The sequence below is a fragment of the Colobus angolensis genome, unplaced genomic scaffold, assembly GCF_000951035.1.
Source record: "Colobus angolensis palliatus isolate OR3802 unplaced genomic scaffold, Cang.pa_1.0 Scaffold138, whole genome shotgun sequence".
Taxonomy (NCBI): Eukaryota; Metazoa; Chordata; class Mammalia; order Primates; family Cercopithecidae; genus Colobus; species Colobus angolensis.
The window spans coordinates 648232-666310 of NW_012114466.1; the positions used below are offsets into that span (position 1 = coordinate 648232).

Sequence of the window (18079 nt, forward strand, 5' to 3'; positions counted from 1 at the left end):
GCTCCTCCCACACCGCACCAGGACGTGGACACACTCCTGCGGGAAGAGGAAACACACGTTCCTCCCACACTGCACCAGGACGTGGACACACTCCTGCGGGAAGAGGAAACTACACTCCTCCCACACCGCTGTGGGCAGGGAAAATGGTGCCGCCACGTGGGAAAGCAGTCCGGCAAACAAAAGGTAACTCAAAAGGTTAAACACAAGAGTCACCACGTGACCCAGCAATTCTCCCAGTTACATACCAAGATAAATGGAAACACACATCCACACGAAGACTCGCACATGAATACTCACAGCAATGTCATTCCTGTTAGTCAAAATATTAGTCAAAAATGGAAACAGTATTAGTCAAAAAATGAAAACAATCCAAATGTCCATCGATGGATGAGTGGAAAACACATATGCTGTGTCCGTACCAGGGGCCGTTACCCGGCTACAGCATGACGGAAATACTGATTCACATTACGTGGATGAACCTTGAAACCATGACGCTGAGTGGAAGAAGCCAGGTACATGTAATTCCACTCACGTGAAATGTCCAGAGAGGCAAATCCACAGACACAAAACGCAGATGAGAGGCTGCCTGGGGCTAGTGGATAGGAGAAGAGGGAAGGATGGGGAGTGACTGCCAACGGGTACAGGATTTCTTTTGGGGATGATGAAAATATTCTAAAATCAAATGTGCTGATGGTTACACTCCTCCAAATAGTCTAAAAATCTTTCAACTTTACACTCTAAGTGGGTAAAAGTTATGGTTTCTAAACTGAACCTCAATAAAGCTGTTTTTAAACAGCAGTAGTAAGCGTAGTTGGATGGAGGTCAGGAGTGGGTGGCGGACAGAAGGAAGGAGAACGGTGACTGCTGGTGGCTGCTGGAGTCAGATGACAGGTGCGCGGGTTCTTCCGACAATTTTGTTGACTTTGTGTTTGAAACTTTCCATCATAAAACATTATTTAAAATGAAGTTGCAAGAGGCTGTGGTCCACTGAGTGCAATCTTCCCCCAGCACAGAAACACTCAGGCCCCCATTTCTGAGGGAGGGCAGGGAGCTGATGTGACAGTTTGCTTGCCACCATTCTTCAGCCCGTTTTCGGCAGGTCGCTAGCGAGATCCCCACTATCAAATGCTTTGACCAATTTTCGGTCTCCATCCCTGTGGGCTCTGCTGACCACTCCCTCCTTCCTGAAGTTGTCCCCTCCCTTGATTTCTGTGATACCTCAGGCCTGGTCCTACCTCTGAAACCACTTCTTCCCCATTTCCTTACCACACCGCCATAGCTCTCCCGGGGGCACACACTGGTCTGGCAGCCTGCACGCACACACACACCCTCCTCCTTCCTCCTGTCTCCACCCACATCTTCACCAGGCCCTCAGTGGCTGGTGGGTGGCAAGGGTGTGGCCGATGGAGGACGTCGTTGTGTGCATTCCAGGAAAGCTTCCGAAAACACATCAGCTGATGTATGCTTTGGCCTCAGCCCTGCACCCTGCACCATCTCCCTCTCTCCAAACCTAGGACGGGGACCTAGCGGAGGTGCGGCCACCATTTTAAGCAGAGGAAAGCCACAGGCAGCGACAAGGAAAGCGACAGTGCGATGATCACCTGCTGCGTTCCACACCTGGTTCTAAGCTGGTTTTGCCTCACTCAGTCTTCACGCCAACCAAAGAGACTGGTGCCATTATGATCTCCATTTCGCATCCATTGCAGAGATCACTGAGGCACCAAGGCCGTCTGCAGCTCTTCAGGGGCAGCGCCTGGATCTGGACCCCGGCGGTCAGACCCCAGAGCTGCACTGCATCCTTCACAGCTCCTGATGGCGGCCCTCAGCAGCAGGAGCCACCTGGATTCTCAGTGCCCAGACTCCCACATGGGAGAGCGCCATAAACCTCCCTGTGGGACAGCCCCACTGCCAGCTCCTCGAGTCAGAGTCACACCTTGGAGACCCCTGACACATCAGAGAGCCACTGGACCCGGTGACCCGCTGCACTCCACTCTCCCCAGACACACACATCCACAGCCGTGACTGTCAGCAGCCACTTCCAGACCGACGATTTCCAGACTAACCTCCACTGCAGATCTCCTGCCAAGGCCCGGATCCCAACAGACTCTTCTACTTGATCACTGCCGACAGAGCACACTCAGCACATCCTAAATCAGAACCCCATCCCGCCTCCTCCACCTGCTCTTTCTACTCCACATCTCATCCTGGAAAACGGGCACCACACCCCTCACAGGGCCAGGAATCTAGGAGACCACTGGATTTTTCCTTCTTGTTCACACTCCCCTCCGCTCACACCAAGCCACTTTGGTGCCCTCACGGCAGCCTATTTGACATCCAGGACTAGGGCCTCCTCTCAGGCCCCGTCCTCCCTCAGCGAGTCTCCTGCCTCTGCTGGCCTCTGGTCTGGGCCCACTCCTGTGCCCCTCAGTGTCTCTAGACCAGGTGTCGCTCCTCTGCTGTTATAAACTCTAAGATGCCCTGGACCCTGTGTTATTCTCATCCTAGACCTGCCTCCTTCCGTGGCCTGAACTAAGTCCAAAGTACAATGTGCCTTGCTGTTTCCTTTCACTTCCAAAAGATTAGACTAAAAAGTGGGTCTTCTGCCTGTTCCTAGCTGAGTGTCGTCTCCAGTGAGTGTGCTAACTGGAGTCTCCTCCATACTCTGCCCACCCCGTGGGTCAAGGACGCAATCTGCAAAAACAAGCACCCACACTCGGCTCTGAACTGGAATGGGCACACTCAAGCTTCAGCAAATTTATCACCATGCGCCTCTAGTTTCTTCCCCACTCCCTAACGCTTCAACCTCTGAAACTTACAAGCTGCGAAACCTTCCTGGCATAGAGAACTTTTCTGTGATCGATCTCTCCAATCAAATTATACCTTCTCATTTCATTTTCACTTGTAGGGTTTTCTCCCCAAGCTTCATGAAGTGATGTCTAATGGGCTGTATTCACTGGACTTCACGATCTTCACATGCTTTGCACACTGCTGCTCCTGCCTCTGAGGTCATGAAAGATTGCTTGACCTCTTTCTCTAATGACAGGCTCCTCCACGGACTGAGCGAGACTGGTGGGTGCCACTCAAACAAAGGTTAGTTACAGATTTGTTCCCCATATGCTTGGAGAGGTTGAGGTTAGCACTAGTGAGGAGTGTGCAAGCGGGTTTGTGTCTCTGTGTGGTTGTGTGTGTGTGTCTGTGTGCATAAGCCTGCACATCTGTGTGCATAGCATGTGTGTGTACAAGTGCACGTGCTAAACATGCATTTACAGACTCTGCATTCATCAACAGCAGGACCAAACTGCCCTTCCCAAATAGTGGCGAGCTCCACGAGGAGACCTGGGATGCATACCATGTATTCCTGACTCAGGCTGGCAATGTCCTGGCACCCACGGAGACCCATCGAACCTTGACCCCCTGAGCACACCTCCGCACAGCTTGAGCATTGCTCCCCCACTACAAACTGTTTCTCTGACTCTGACATGCTGGCCGGCCTCCTGCTGAAGATGAACACTCTCTCCTGTGCTGGGAAGCAGCTCACCTAGTTGACTGGTCTGCCTTCAGACCAGGTCCTGTGTGTCAACCTCAACCACCGCAGCTCTCATTAGTTGCTTAGCAATGAGACAACCTCCTATGAAATCATAAATGGAAACAAAGTATCAGAGGGGTTGCAATAAAATTCACCACATGGATATGTCCTTATCCTCGGAGGATAATCTGTCCTCGGGTAAAGCTCATCTCTCCAGATTACAGCAAGGATGGGAATCTGAAGCCCACCATGTCCTTCTTTCCAAGTCAAAGAACGTAACACTAAGAGGGCTCTGAGTACCAGCATGTGCAGCGTCGGAACCTCCCACTGAGAACCAGAACGAGGAGCCACTCCTGAAGAGCTGTTCCTACTCAGGACCTGTGCCACGCTCCAGGATTCCCCACGGCCCGTGGAACCCGTGGGAGCATGTGGCAGGCCAGGAGCTGTGGATCTTTAAGGGCTCTGGACACATGGCGAACACACATCCCCAGAAAGAGCTCAGCTCCCACTAAGGCATCACAGATCCGTCTGCTGTTGTCTGAAAGCCCCTGGAGAAATCCCACACCCCAGGGATTTCTTAAACCTTTGATTAACTGGGATTCTGTCCTGTACTTCAAAGAAAGAGGAATATCCAAGTAACAACACAAGCTCACCGCCAGGACCAGGCCAGCCGCAGATCTCAGGAGGTAGCCACACCCGGGCTAGTGCTACAGGCAGCTGCACCAAAGGTGTACGAGCGGTGGGTCACGTGACAACCTGAACGCTGAGGCCCAAGGACTGGCAGGTGCTCAGGTGTCAAAACCACAGAATCCCATTACCAGGTTCTACTCTCGGAAGGAACAGTCAATCTTGAAGATCTTCACTAAGCAGAGCATCTGAGGTTTACTGGCTTGAAGACTCAGCAAACTAAGAGTTCAACAAACCAGAACAGCCTCTCCGGAGGGGACCTGTGCCTCTGCCGGTGCTGGAGCCTGCAGGTCCCTGGTCTGTGAACTTCCCCAGAAACCCTCGTCTCATCCATGCAGCTGCCAGAGTGAATGTTCAAAGAGGAGAACCTGAGCACAGCGGCTGGGGGTTTTGCACGCCCCTGAGACTCAACCCCAAGCTCCTCCTTCTGAGCACTGCAGCCCAAGTTGCCCTGCCCTTCCTCCCAGTGCCACTACTTGTCACTGTGCCTTGGATTCCAGGCCGGCCCTCCTGCTGCCCTCTCCGAATGCCCAGCCTCAACTTAGCTCCTCCTCATCCTGTGAGACATGGCTAAAACGTCACCTCACCCTGGAGGCCTCCCCGACCCCTAAAAGGGGACAGGTCCTCACAGCAGCCCAGGCTTCTTCTTGATAATGTGAATGTTAATTACTTTAATTAAGACTTTAAATTACTCATCTAAAATCCGTCTTCCATGCTACAACCACAAGCTCCGAGAGGGCAGGGATCAGGCTTTCCTTGTTCTCCTGCCCCACTCCCACAGCACAGGGCCAGGAGATGCTCTGTCAACACTGGCTGCATTGAACTGAAGTCATATCCCCACCCCAGCGCTCTGCACCAGACCCAGCAGCAGGGCAGGTGCTCCATGAAGGGCCGCGTGAATGACAAAACTTCAGCCCCGTAAGGAAGCTAGACAGCACACCACGCAAGTTAAATGCTTCTTTACAACATAATGATAGATAGACTTGGACTATACTAATGAACATTGCCCAAACCTAGGAAGCAAGATCTAAAAAGGACTACAAATGTAATAATCACATGTGAAATCTGGGACCAAACTTTTTTTGTTTTTCTTTTTGAGACGGAGTCTCACTCTATCGCCCAGGCTGGAGTGCAGTGGCACCATCTGGGCTCACTGCAACCTTCGCCTCCCAGTCTCAAGCAATTCTCCTGCCTCAGCCTCCCAAGGAGCTGGAACTACAGGCACGTGCCACCACATCCAGCTAATTTTTTGTATTTTTAGTAGAGATGAGGTTTCACCATGTTAGCCAAAATGGTCTCGAACTCCTGACCTCGTGATCCATCCTCCTCAGCCTCCCTAAGTGCTGGGATTACAGGCATGAGCCACTGTGCCCAGCCCAAACATTTTTATATGTCCACTTAATAGCTGACCAACAGAAATAAATATGTTTTACACAGATGTTTGAAAGTGACACTGTATACCCACACAATGTGTGGTTGTGTTCTGATGTGTGCATACCTGTGTGTATGTGCCTGTGTGTGTGACAGGAGCGCAGGAAGGACAGGGACGCAGGAAGGACGGGGACGCAGGAAGGACGGGGACACAGGAAGGACGGGGACGCAGGAAGGACAGGGATGCAGGAAGGCAAGGAAAGTGTCTCTGAGCTCATCGGAAGACACCACTTATAAGACACAAATTCCATTTTCTCCAGTCTTTCTTTCTCTGGACAATTAAGATCGTGGTCATGCCCCTTCGTCCTGTCTTGCAGATAATCAGGCAAACGCATTAAGAATCACTTGGGTCTTACAACAGAAGTTGGTGGTAAAGTGGTTAAAACAAACTTATTTACCACATTAATTAAATGGTCTATTTAACACGGAATATCAATTCTCTAATCACATCTCAGTTGAACTTCTCCTTTCAATTAACAACTCTGAAGTCTACTGACAGAGGTCCTACTGTTCTAGGAGCATTAAGAGCATTTTCATTATCTGTCAAATGAGGGGTAAGAGGCAGAGAAGCAAGCACCCTCAGGAGCGGCCTCTCCCCTACTTAAGAGATGATTAGGGAGTGAGCCACAGCAGCTCTCATTAGTTGCTTAGCAATGAGACAACCTCCTATGAAATCATAAAGGGAAAGAAAGTCTCAGAGAGGTTGCAATAAAATTCACCACATGGACATGTCCTCATCCTCGGAGGATAACCTGTCCTCGGGCAAAGCTCATCTCTCCAGATTACACCAAGGATGGGAATCTGAAGCCGACCACAAACTGGAAAGGCTAAAAACACCATGTAATAAAAACAGGCAAGCGGCCAGTCCAGAAGGCTTGCAGGAAGACAAAGCCGGGTTTCAATTAAAATGCTGTGAGTCAGCAGTCAAGTCCCCTCTTTCCTATTTATTTTTTATTCATAGATGAATTTATAAGCAGATCCTCACGTTTATTATCAGAGGTTTTAACTTAAAAACAGATTCAAAACAGATTAAGTTATATTACAGTTGATTGTGATAAAGGAAAACCACGCAGTGCTTAAAGAGAAACAGCATAAAAACATAGCCCAACCGAAACCGCTGTTCAACCAGCTATTTCACAAGTAATTAATACTCTCATAAAACCAAATGTTACTAGTATAGCAAAAGTAGAAAAGGGATGAAATGCCACAGAAACGCAATTAAAGAAGGTTTGATTTTCAGCTTGTAAGCAAAATATGTGACTGATACTCTATCACCTTGATCTTAAATTCAAACCACTGACTGGGCACGGTGGTTCATGCCTATAATCCCAGCACTTTGGGAGGCCGAGGTGGGCAGATCATGAGGTCAGGAGTTGGAGACCATTCCGGCCAACATGATGAAACCCCGTCTCTACTAAAAATACAAAAATTAGCTGGGAGTGGTGGTGCACGCCTGTAGTCCCAGCTACTCAGGAGGCTGAGGCAGGAGAATCGCTTGAACCCGGAAGGCAGAGGTTGCAGTGAGCCGATATCGCGCCACTACACTCCAGTCTGGGTGACAGAGCAAGACTCCATCTCAAAATAAACAAAATAAACAGACAGATTGATTGATTGAAACCATTAAAGTCAGTACTGTGATGGCCTTTGGAATAAACGACACTCCCCAAATATATTATCTATCATAACTAATCATCATAACTGCAACTTAATGTCTTCAGTAGTTGAGCATGTGGATTAAAGACATTTTGGAAAGCTGTTGTCGATGAGAAAACTATTCTTCTCTAATACTACCTATCATTAATAACATTAAACTTAGTGGCAATTCTCAATATTGTTATAATTATGCATAGTAACACACAGCAAGTCCACTCAAGTTCACGTTTAATGTTTGCGAGAAATCTTACCTATGTATTCACAAATGAAGACCACAAAGAAGGGAGTGACGAGATCATTTATCCCCTGAACGTATCCACTGGCGGGGTGGCGGATCGCCCATATAAACAAGATCCTTTCAAAAATCTGAAAGAAAATGGAACAGGTGGTAAAGCAAAAAGTAAACATGGCAGAAACTTTAAAATGAAAGCATTCCATTACTTAAAATGTATATTGTATTTTTTCATGGTTCCTAATATTAAGATACAAATATAAACAAAAATCAACTGCTTTTGTTTTTTTGAGATAGGGTGTTACTCTGTCGCCCAGGCTGGAGTGCAGTGGTGCCATCTCAGCTCACTGCAACCTCTGCCTTCCAGGTTCAAGCGATCCTCCTACCTCAGCCTTCCAAGCAGCTGGGACTATAGACACAAGCCACCATGCCTGGCTAATTTTTATATTTTTTGGTGGACAGGGTTTCACCATGTTGGCCAGGCTGGTTGTGAACTCCTGATCTGAAGTGATCCACCCACCTCAACCTCCCAAAGTGCTGGGATTATAGGCGTGGGCCACCATGCATGGCCCTTAATTTTTTTTTTTTTTATCAAGTTTCAATTATCTTAACTACTTATTATCTTACAACCAATGTGCAGCATTCCACCAGCCCCGGCTCAATCCGTCCCTAAGCTGGCTCTCACAGCAGAAGCTCTCTGCTCCTCCACACCCCATGGGTGCAGCAGCACCTGGCCTATCAGTGGAGACTTCCTCAGGGAGGGAGGCATGGATGAGTGAGGAGGTGGGTGGATGAGTGGATGGACAGGTGGGTGGATGAATGTTCTAAATTTCCCTCATTAAGTAAACAGGTTTCTTTAAACCTCTGAAAAGTTATCACCATTCAAGAAGACAAACTTAAACATCTTCCGTCACTTACAAAATCTTAGCAGGGATTCAGGTACCCAGGCCAGGCATGCAGGGGTCATCCTGGCCTCCTCCCTTCCAATACTCTCAGTATGTTCAGTTGATCCCTCTCTCCACCATCTCTTCCTCCCATCCACTCTCTTCCATCTTCACTCATAAGGAAGGTTTTATTATACCAAGGTGCAACACAGTCCTAACACCCACACCATACACGTGCACATGTGGCTGAAGACCTCTGCGTGCTCCCCACCTCCCACGGACAGAGCCCCCACCACCACAGGCACAGGCCCAGTGCAGTGTCCCTGGCCCCTCAGTCTGGTCGCTGCCCCAGGGTCTCCCCAGCCAGCACCCACATTGTGGGTGCACTGAGTTACAGCATTCTTCCCCAACGGAGCCTGCCCGCCATCGGCGCATACTCCTACCGCTGCCTGGAAAGCCTGTCACGCCTGCATCCTGAGTCTCGACACCCCTGGCTTTCGGGATTCACCTCAAACACCACTCCCTCCGTGAAGACTCTGCTGCCACCTGTTCCCTCTCCACTCTCTCTCTGGAAGAGCCAACCACTACCTACCTTGTGGCCCTCTAGTTCCCGCTCCTCTCCACTGGGTCACTGGCTGATGGCTCCGGCCTGACCTTCGGGCTGCCTGGCAGCTAAGGCCAGGTCCAACTGCTCTGTCCAGGCCCATCCACACACGCAAGGCACAGGAGGTAGACTTCAGGAACACACACTCCGGCAGATGGATGAATTACATCGTTTCCACATAAACTCGGCCCCGCAGAGCCGACTACGCTCGCACCCTGAGGAGTCGATCCCTTCCCACACTGCCTACAATCCTAAATCTTACTGGGCTTGGCAGGCTCCATCCCCAAAATCACTATCAACCCGGGACTTACAAAGGAGGGACCTGGAGCCGACAGGTGAAGTCTCTCAACCCAAGGAACCTATCTAGTGTGGCATCACCAGCCCTCAAGTCTAGGCCCCGCCCTCTCCCCACGCTAGCATGCAGTCCACACGACTGTTCAGATGAGTGACAGAGCAAATACCTAACACAGCAGGCACCCGAGAGACGCCGGTGGAATGAGTAATACATTCGCGCATATATATTCATACATGCTTTTCATTTTCAGTCCACAACTTTCTAGAGAGAATTGAATATTTAACATCAAAGACCAAACCCACTCAACAACACAGTGCCATTTAAGAATTTCTCACGTACCACAGCTTCAAGGATGTGAATGCTATTTAACCGAGCTGCAAGTAGTGACCACAGGAGCCATGTAGGGGCAGCCCCTCCGTGGCCCCAGAGGGAGAGGAAGAAGCAGGACGGCAACAGGAAGGGCCCCTCAGCCAACAGTGCCGCACCACGAGTCACCAACGCGCAGCCCCATCCCTGCCCGGCCGCTGAGGCATGAAGGAAGAAGCCCAGGGGCCGGCGTGTGACTAGAAGACAGGGAGGCTAGGCCCATGAAGGCAGGCACGGGGCACAGGTCCAGCTCAGCAGCCCTTGGGTCTGTTCACCAGCAAGCCTCTGAGGGGCCTCTGAGGCCCCGAAAGGGTCAGGAGCAGGAGGTGCAGGGGAAGGGGCCACACAAGAACAGGAGCAGCAGCAACAGAAGGAAAAAGGAATGACAGAGGTGGTGACTCCACGGAAGCTGACCACACAGTCATGAAGAAATGGAGAAACTTTGCCCAGCTCCTCCTCACCAAGAAGGTCCAGGGTGCCTGAGGCCACTGATAGCCCTCCACACGCATCCAGGGGGCCACAGCAGCCAGCAGCCACCAGACTCGTCCCTGTCACCACACGGTGTCCTCTACAGCCCAGGGAACAGGCAGTGCAGTGCCCCAGGAGCACACACGCTGGACAGAGGGAGTCAAGGCAGGCAGAGCCCAGAGCAGGGGGCAGTCGCACTGCAGAACGAGAGAGACAGACAGAGAGAGACAGAGAGAGCACGTGTGACTGTGTGTGTATAGGAAGACTAGGCAGTGCAGCACTCCCACCATGTAACAAGGCCCCTCACTTTCAGAGGGCTTGTCTCACACATGCACGCACGCACACACACAAACACACTCTCAAGCCTAAATCTACTCAGACGCATGAATGCAATACTTCCCTTAGCAGCCTAAGTGCTGGAGAAAACCAATTCGGCAAATAGGACATACCCAGCTTCACCCAGGGAGGACGCCAAGGGGAGCCCAAGTCCTCTCGGCACAACAAGTTCCTGGGCTGTGTGGGACATGAAACAGGCTGCTGCAGGGACAGAGATCTGAGCAGGCCGGAGCCCCTGACTCGGTTCCACAGCAGAAGGCTCCATGAGGCCGCATCTCTGAGCTGTACCTGAGATAGACCGAGTTCTGCCTGAGCAAAGCCTCGGGACAGACATGGAATGCACTACGGGGCAAATCAGTAGCACCAAACAGGCACAGCAGGAGGTGGCGAAGCTTTCAGTTAGCAAACAAACAGTGCTGAAGCACTTGCCACGTTGAGTGCCCTTTCACAGGCAACCCAACGACCCAGCAATTACCTTCTTCCCCTCATCCAAGTCAGGGCAGAGGGCCTCCGCCCACCCAGACTCCGGGACGCTCTGCACCAGCCTCGGTAGTAATGCCCTTTAAAAGAGCACGCGTGTACTACTTTGAGGAAAAATGGAGAATTTCCGATTTCTTATTGACTGAAGAAAGCTATCAGTCAGTCCAAATTCTTCAGATTGAACTCTGCTTAGTGTCCGCTGTCATCCCACTAACATGTAAATAAAGGACAGCCAGCTCAAGCATTGAACAAAAGTGACCTTTAACGCGGCAAGCAGGCTAAAACACGAAAAGCGGGTGTCCTGTGGCAGCGTGTGACACTGCACACAAAGCCTGGCTCTGCCACTAAAGGCACATGCTTTTAGGCCATTGCTCCTGAGGCCCGCCCCTCAGAGAATCCCAGGGAGACCTGCGGACCCCAGAGGCCATCACCACTATAGCAAACCCCAGACGGGTGTGGCATCCCACCCCTTCCCCCCACTCCACTGCCACAAGCCTGACCACCATCACCCTGTGCCTGGTCCACAGTGACAGTCTCCCGGCTGGGCTTCCTGCTAACACCCCCACACTCCGCATCCTGCTGAGCAGCAGAAATTGCTGCTGAAAATGTCAGGTCACGCCGTCCGTCCCCCGTGACTTCCCAAGACCCTGATGAGACAACGCACTCCTGAGCACGGCTTCAGGTGCGTGCCCAGCCACTCCCTGCTCTCTGGCCTCCTCACCGGCACTGGGTGCTCTCTCACCAGGCCCAGCCACTCTGCAGCTGTCTCGGGGAATTTGCACTGCTGCTCTTTCCACCTGGAAGCCCCATCTCCCAAACTTCCCACGGCTCCCACGATGTTCTACCCCAGGTCTTAGTTCACATGCATCTCCTCAGAGACAAGCTCCTCTACCACCTCCCCACCCAAAGCAGCAGCTCCTCCACCACGCCAGCCCGGCTCTGGCCTGTGGCTCTCGCCCAGTTCAAGATGGGTCCCTGGGAAGGGTTTCCTCCACACACTTTACTGCGGCACCCTCAGTCCTGCACGGCCAGCACAGAGGAGGACTGGGAAGCTCTTTGTGGCTGAATGGAGGTGCGGACGGTGGAGGCGCGGACGGTGGAGGCGCGGACGGTGCAGGCGCGGACGGTGCAGGCGCGGACGGTGCAGGCGCGGACGGTGCAGGCGCGGACGGTGCAGGCGCGGACGGTGCAGGCGCGGACGGTGGAGGCGCGGATGGTGCAGCTGCTCCCTGGTGCCCTGCATGTGAGCCCTTCCCTTCCTCCCATCTCCAGGTTTTGTGCCATTGGCAGGGCCTGGGCTCATTCTGGGGGTCTATGGGGACAGATAATGAATGCCATGGGTGCCTGCCTGGGTTTGTGATCAGCCTCTCCCATCTGTTTCCTCTACCAGGCAATGCTGCAGCCTGGCACTTCAAACATCAACCTCAGGGCCCCCACTGTCTGAGTGGAAAAACACACAGAGAGGAAGGGGCAGAAGTAACTCCATCGAAAGGGACAGGGAAGATAGGAGCACTTGGTGAAGGGAGACTGTAGAGAGGTGACAGGAAGAGAGGGGGGTGAAAGCTGAGGAGGGAGGAGGAGAGGAGCCTTCTATGCAGAGAAAAGAGCATGTGTGCACACATGGAGAAGAACACATGCACACACACTGAGAAGAGCACACACACACAGAAGAGCACACACACACGTGAAGAGCGCACACACACAGAAGAGCGCACACACGTGAAGAGCACACACAGAAGAGTGCACACACGTGAAGAGCACACACGTGAAGAGCACACACACAGAAGAGTGCACACATGTGAAGAGCACACAGAAGAGCGCGGACACACACGTGAAGAGCACACACACAAAGAGCGCACACACTTGAAGAGCACACACGTGAAGAGCACACACACAGAGAAGAGCACACGCACACGAAGAGCACACACGAAGAGCGCAGAGAAAATCCCGTGTACACACACACAGAAGAGTGTAAATGCACCGATCCACACCCACAGAGAAAAGCTCATGCGCACATGCAGACAGCACACACACACACGAAAAGCTCATGCGCACATATACACAGGGAGGCAAGAGCCCATGTACACACACAGAGGCACATGCGCACATACACAAAAAAGAACACACATACACAGCCACGGGCCAGTGAAATAAGCTCAGGGTCTATCTGGGAACTACATGTGGCTGAGAAACGGAGTGAGCAGCCTTTCCTTTGTGGCTTGCTGGTAGGTGGAGAGCTGTTTCTTTTCTCCCTGGAAAGCCTTCCTATTTCCAATAAGCCAAGCATCTGGGATGGAGAGGCCCTGCCAGACGAAACCCACGGTGTGTGCTCCTGCATCTGCCATCAGTGCCGAGTCCCTGCTGCTAAGACAAGGCCTGAGCATGTTTCCTGCTCAGGGATGTGCTGCCTGCAAGCTGTGTCCCGGCCCACCGTCCCCACTGTAGACAGCGGCACCCAGGCAGCTCACCTATCCTAAACGCACAGCAGCCTCGCCAATTAAATCACTGCCACAAACCGCGCAGAGCCATGCAGCCCCTCCCCAACATTTATTCTGGGCAGGCTCTCCCTGCTCTTCGTGTAATTACGGATCTAAACTCACCTTCTGGCTGCTTAGCTCCCTCCAACGATAGCTATTAATTTAGAAAGTAAGAAAACATGGCCGGGCGCGGTGGCTCAAGCCTGTAATCCCAGCACTTTGGGAGGCCGAGACAGGCGGATCACGAGGTCAGGAGATCGAGACCATCCGGCTAACATGGTGAAACCCCGTCTCTACTAAAAAATACAAAAAACTAGCCGGGCGAGGTGGCGGCGCCTGTAGTCCCAGCTACTCGGGAGGCTGAGGCAGGAGAATGGCGTAAACCTGGGAGGCGGAGCTTGCAGTGAGCTGAGATCCGGCCACTGCACTCCAGCCCAGGCGACAGAGCGAGACTCCGTCTCAAAAAAAGAAAGTAAGAAAACATGTATGATTTACATTTCTTTGGGTAGCAGCAGGGAAGAAAAGATAAATTACTTGCTTGAATTTCCTGCAGCTGCCCTTTCTCCCATCACTGCTGTGCTGGGGGCACACCAAAAGCCAAGATGGTTCCATCCTCGACTAAGCCAAACGCAGGTCGCGGGTCGCAGGTTGCAGGTCCCAGGCGCCCCGCACGTGGCTGAGAGGCTGATGTAAGCCTCACCTGCCTGCAAATCATCCTAGCTCAACGTACCCCAGCAGCAGGACCTCCCACCAACCCACCAGAAAAGTGCAAAAGCAGCAGCCATCCCACCAACGCAGCAGACAGAAACCCATCTCTTAAAATGCTACCACAGATCAGCCTTGTCTAGACTCTGAAGAGGAAAATCCCCACCACCTCCGACAATGGAAACAAGTTTCCCTAAACAGAGAATGCCTGGGACACTGGAAAGTCATGACCCCAGAAGGATGGTCTGATTCCTGCCTGCCCACAGGGTGCGGAACAACCTGTGGGAAACCAGCCAGGCAGGGGGAAGCTCGGCCCCCAGGTTCAGGACATCCCTGGCCATGCCCCAGAGGCTCCCTTGGCCCCAATCTCTAGGACCTCTGGCCCTCGAGTGTCCGCCTTGAGACCCCCACTCAGCTCAGTCCCCAGAGACCCTGCCTGTCCCCCACCTGCCAGCCAACTGTAGGCTCCTCTTCCGGCGCCCAGCCCATGCCCTCCTTCCCGGGGCCGGCTGCAGGGCTGGAAGCTAAGAATGCTGGCCCAGGGGGTGGCTACTCAGGACACCCTGCAGAGACCCAAATCAATCCGCTGCTTTACCAACTTGTTCACGAAAGACTCTGAGCAGAGGCAACAGTCACAGATCCCGAGCTCCTCTTCATGCTGGCAAACTGTGAGGCCAACTGACAGGATGACTGTCTCCATCAGAAAGGACAGAGGCCTTCTCCAGGCCCGGGCTTCCCTTTCCTTGCAGCTGCTGTTGTTCTCATTGACTCATTCCTTTTACCTTTTGTCTTAAATCACTTCATACGAGTTATGCCAGTGTTCTGAAATGGCAAAAACTAGTTCTAATCCCAAAGTCATTTAGTATCATTTTAAAAACTCCTTCCCAAATCACCTGATTTCTACTGTGGCACCTGAGGGTCCCCACCGTCCCCCTCGGAAAGCCGCAGAGGCTTTAAAACATTTTCTTGGCCAGGCGCGTTGGCTTACGCCTGTAATCCCACCACTTTGGGAGGCCAAGGCGGGCAGATCACCTGAGGTCAGGAGTTCGAGACCAGCCTGACCAACACGGAGAAACCCCGTCTCTACTACAAATACAAAATTAGCCAGGTGTGGTGGTGCTGCCTGTAATCCCAGCTACTCCAGAGGATGATACAGGAGAATGGCTTAAACTCAGGAGGCGGAGGCTGCTGTGTGCCGAGATCACGCCATTGCACTCCAGCCTGGGCAACAAGACTGAAAATCCGTCTCAAAAAAAAATAAAATAAAAATAAAAAAATAAAAATTCTCATCCTCGTCACCAGCAGGCAAGCCAGGAAAGCGCTCACAGCTGAGAGCACATTCGGAAGGTATTGCTGAGGGTTACCCTGAAATTATCTTGCTGCGTGATTTTCACCACAATGAGCTCGCCACATAGCAGACATCACCGAAAGCCTGTTGGAAGAAAAAGAGGTCCCATTCCCAACACCAAGGGACACATGCTGTGGGACTCTGAAGCCCTGCATCAAATAATCGTACCTTTTTCCCCCCTCCAAAACACTGCATTGAGCCAGTTCTAAGCTTTTGCTCTCAGACTGGTAAATATATACATATATATACTTTTTAAATTTAGATATGTATATATATATACACACACACATATACACACATACATACATATATATATGACAGATTTCGTATCATTTTTTCCAAATAAGCATTTTCAAAGTCTACTGGGTGACACTTAAAAGGGCTTGGGTAAAAGTGAAGCGTGCCACCTCCCTTGAAGGTGCATCCATGGGCAGCAGGGCCCTCAGCAGCAGCCAGGCAAGCTCTGAGCAACTGATGCTTTTCCCGGTTTGCTGGGAGTTCCTGCCACCCCTCAATCCCAAGCACTACCCAGTGCCTCCACTGCTGCCTTAGACAGTCTCAGCCAGAAAAGAAGTCAGGTAAGAATCTCTTCAAGGAAATTCCTTTCCTCCCCACTGCACTGGGGCCGTCTCACAGCAGCGGCCCAGATAAAAGGAAACACGCTCCTGTGTGCTGCTTCTTACCCTGCTGGGGCAGGCACAGGAAGACCTGGCAGCTGCAGAACATTGAGGGGGCCTCTCAGACTCCCCACGCCCCCCGACAGGGCCCAATTCCTCACAACTCCCTCAGGACCTTGCTGACCCCTCTAGACTCACACTCAGAGCAGTGACCAGAGGCAAGAGCTAGGGTGGAAGTCCACTACAGCGAAACAGGAAGAGCCGACAAGTCCCCAAACTCAAGCGGCAAAAGCCAGAGGTACAGAGTCAAGAATCTCAGAGAAGAGGCCTAGCCAGCCGGAGCAGCCATCAGGGTGGGGAGGGCACACAGGCTGGCTCGATGCAGGGAGAGGGCCTGGTCCACAGCTTCCCTGAGTACAGCCACCCCTGCAGGCTGAACCTTGCTCTGCTACCATCCTGTGGGTTCTCGAAGGGAAGCCCATTCGCCTGCAGCCTGGGATGGCTGGGCCACTGAGCTTCACCTTGGCCCCTGGCCCCAGGCACTCACCAGGCCACGGTCTGTGCACCCTGCAGGGCATGAGGCTGGGTTGCAGAGTCCCCTGCAGAAAGACATCCACAGAGACACCAGGCGCACCAGGGAGGGGTCCGCGGCCCAACCGGGCCAGGAAACAGAAGAAATCACAGCGCAGGGAAGTGAGGCGGCCCCAGCAATTCAGTATGACCCTCCAGAGTCGAGTGCCCCATCCGCTGCCCCTCCTCGGGCTGTCCTCTCCAATTCTTTCAGCCACCCTGGAATGGAGTCGGCAGGATGCAAACTGTGGTTTCACTGACAACTGTACATGATCTCTCCGGGTTTCATGCACATGTCTTCATCCCTTACTTCAACTGTGCGCTGCTGAGGACAGAGACATCTGAGTCTTCACGTCACCCCGTGCCCACTGGGTGCCTGTCTGCTGCTGTTCTTCGGGAATCACAACCTTACACCTTTGTGTGTCAAAAATCCAGGCATGTTACTTGCAGTTATCGCAGGAAAGGTGAAAACAATGTGCCCACTTGAACGGGGCTCTAGGTGACAGGACTCTGTGGAGGCGAACAGTCAGCTCAGTGGACTCTGAGTGGAGGCGAACAGTCAGCTTAGTGGAAGGGCTGGTTTAGCGGACACAGTGGGGCTCTGTGCCAGGACAGCAACTTGCATTGCAATGAGCGAGCTGTCACTTAAGTGGTGATACTATCTAGCAAAGGGCAGTAAAGGAAGGACGACTTAAGGATGTGGCTGTGTTTAAGGACAACACAGAATAATCTGAAATGGTTCAAACAAGAAGTACTCACTGGATATCATTAGCTACTGAAGTTCTAGTAACATTCTTGATGTTCACGTCTTTGTTAGAGAGTGGGAATTCATTAAAAGTAGTACAAACTTCAAACTCTTCCCAAAGTATCTTTTCTGCAAATCAGTTAATACTCAACAATAATAAAAATGGTTGCTACTACTGGTTACCACCAGGGCTGAAGAAATTTAAAAACTAGAGGCATTCCTAGTTTGCTTGCCAAACTTCAGAAACCTGAACCCCAGAACACACGTGCTAATTCAGAAGGAAGAGGTTCTTCCTAAAAACCTCAACAGCACTCTCCCACAAAAGGCTCCCAGGAGCGGCTTGAGGTCCCCTACCAAGGACCTCAGCCTTCACTGTGTCCACCTAACAAACACCTCGCATGCCTCCAAGGTAGGTCTGGAACACCAGCAGTTCAATGCACACAAGGGAGCTGAGAGATTCTGCATAACTAAAAAGGAACTATAGGCCGGGCGCGGTGGCTCAAGCCTGTAATCCCAGCACTTTGGGAGGTCGAGGCGGGCGGATCACGAGGTCAAGAGATCGAGACCATCCTGGCTAACACGGTGAAACCTCATCTCTACTAAAAAAAAATACAAAAAACTAGCCGGGCGAGGTGGTGGGCGCCTGTAGTCCCAG

The 18079-nt window shown here is 51.9% G+C and overlaps 1 protein-coding gene across 3 annotated transcripts in view; it reads right to left on the reverse strand.

Moving 5' to 3' along the window:
• Window positions 1–18079, reverse strand: part of TBC1D22A (TBC1 domain family, member 22A) — a 425787-nt gene that overhangs the window by 259225 nt on the left and 148483 nt on the right. For all 3 annotated transcript variants that reach the window (XM_011934740.1, XM_011934742.1, XM_011934741.1), the window contains one exon: window positions 7549–7663. In XM_011934740.1, coding sequence (XP_011790130.1) covers window positions 7549–7663 — 115 coding nt within the window. The remainder of the gene's footprint in view (window positions 1–7548; window positions 7664–18079) is intronic.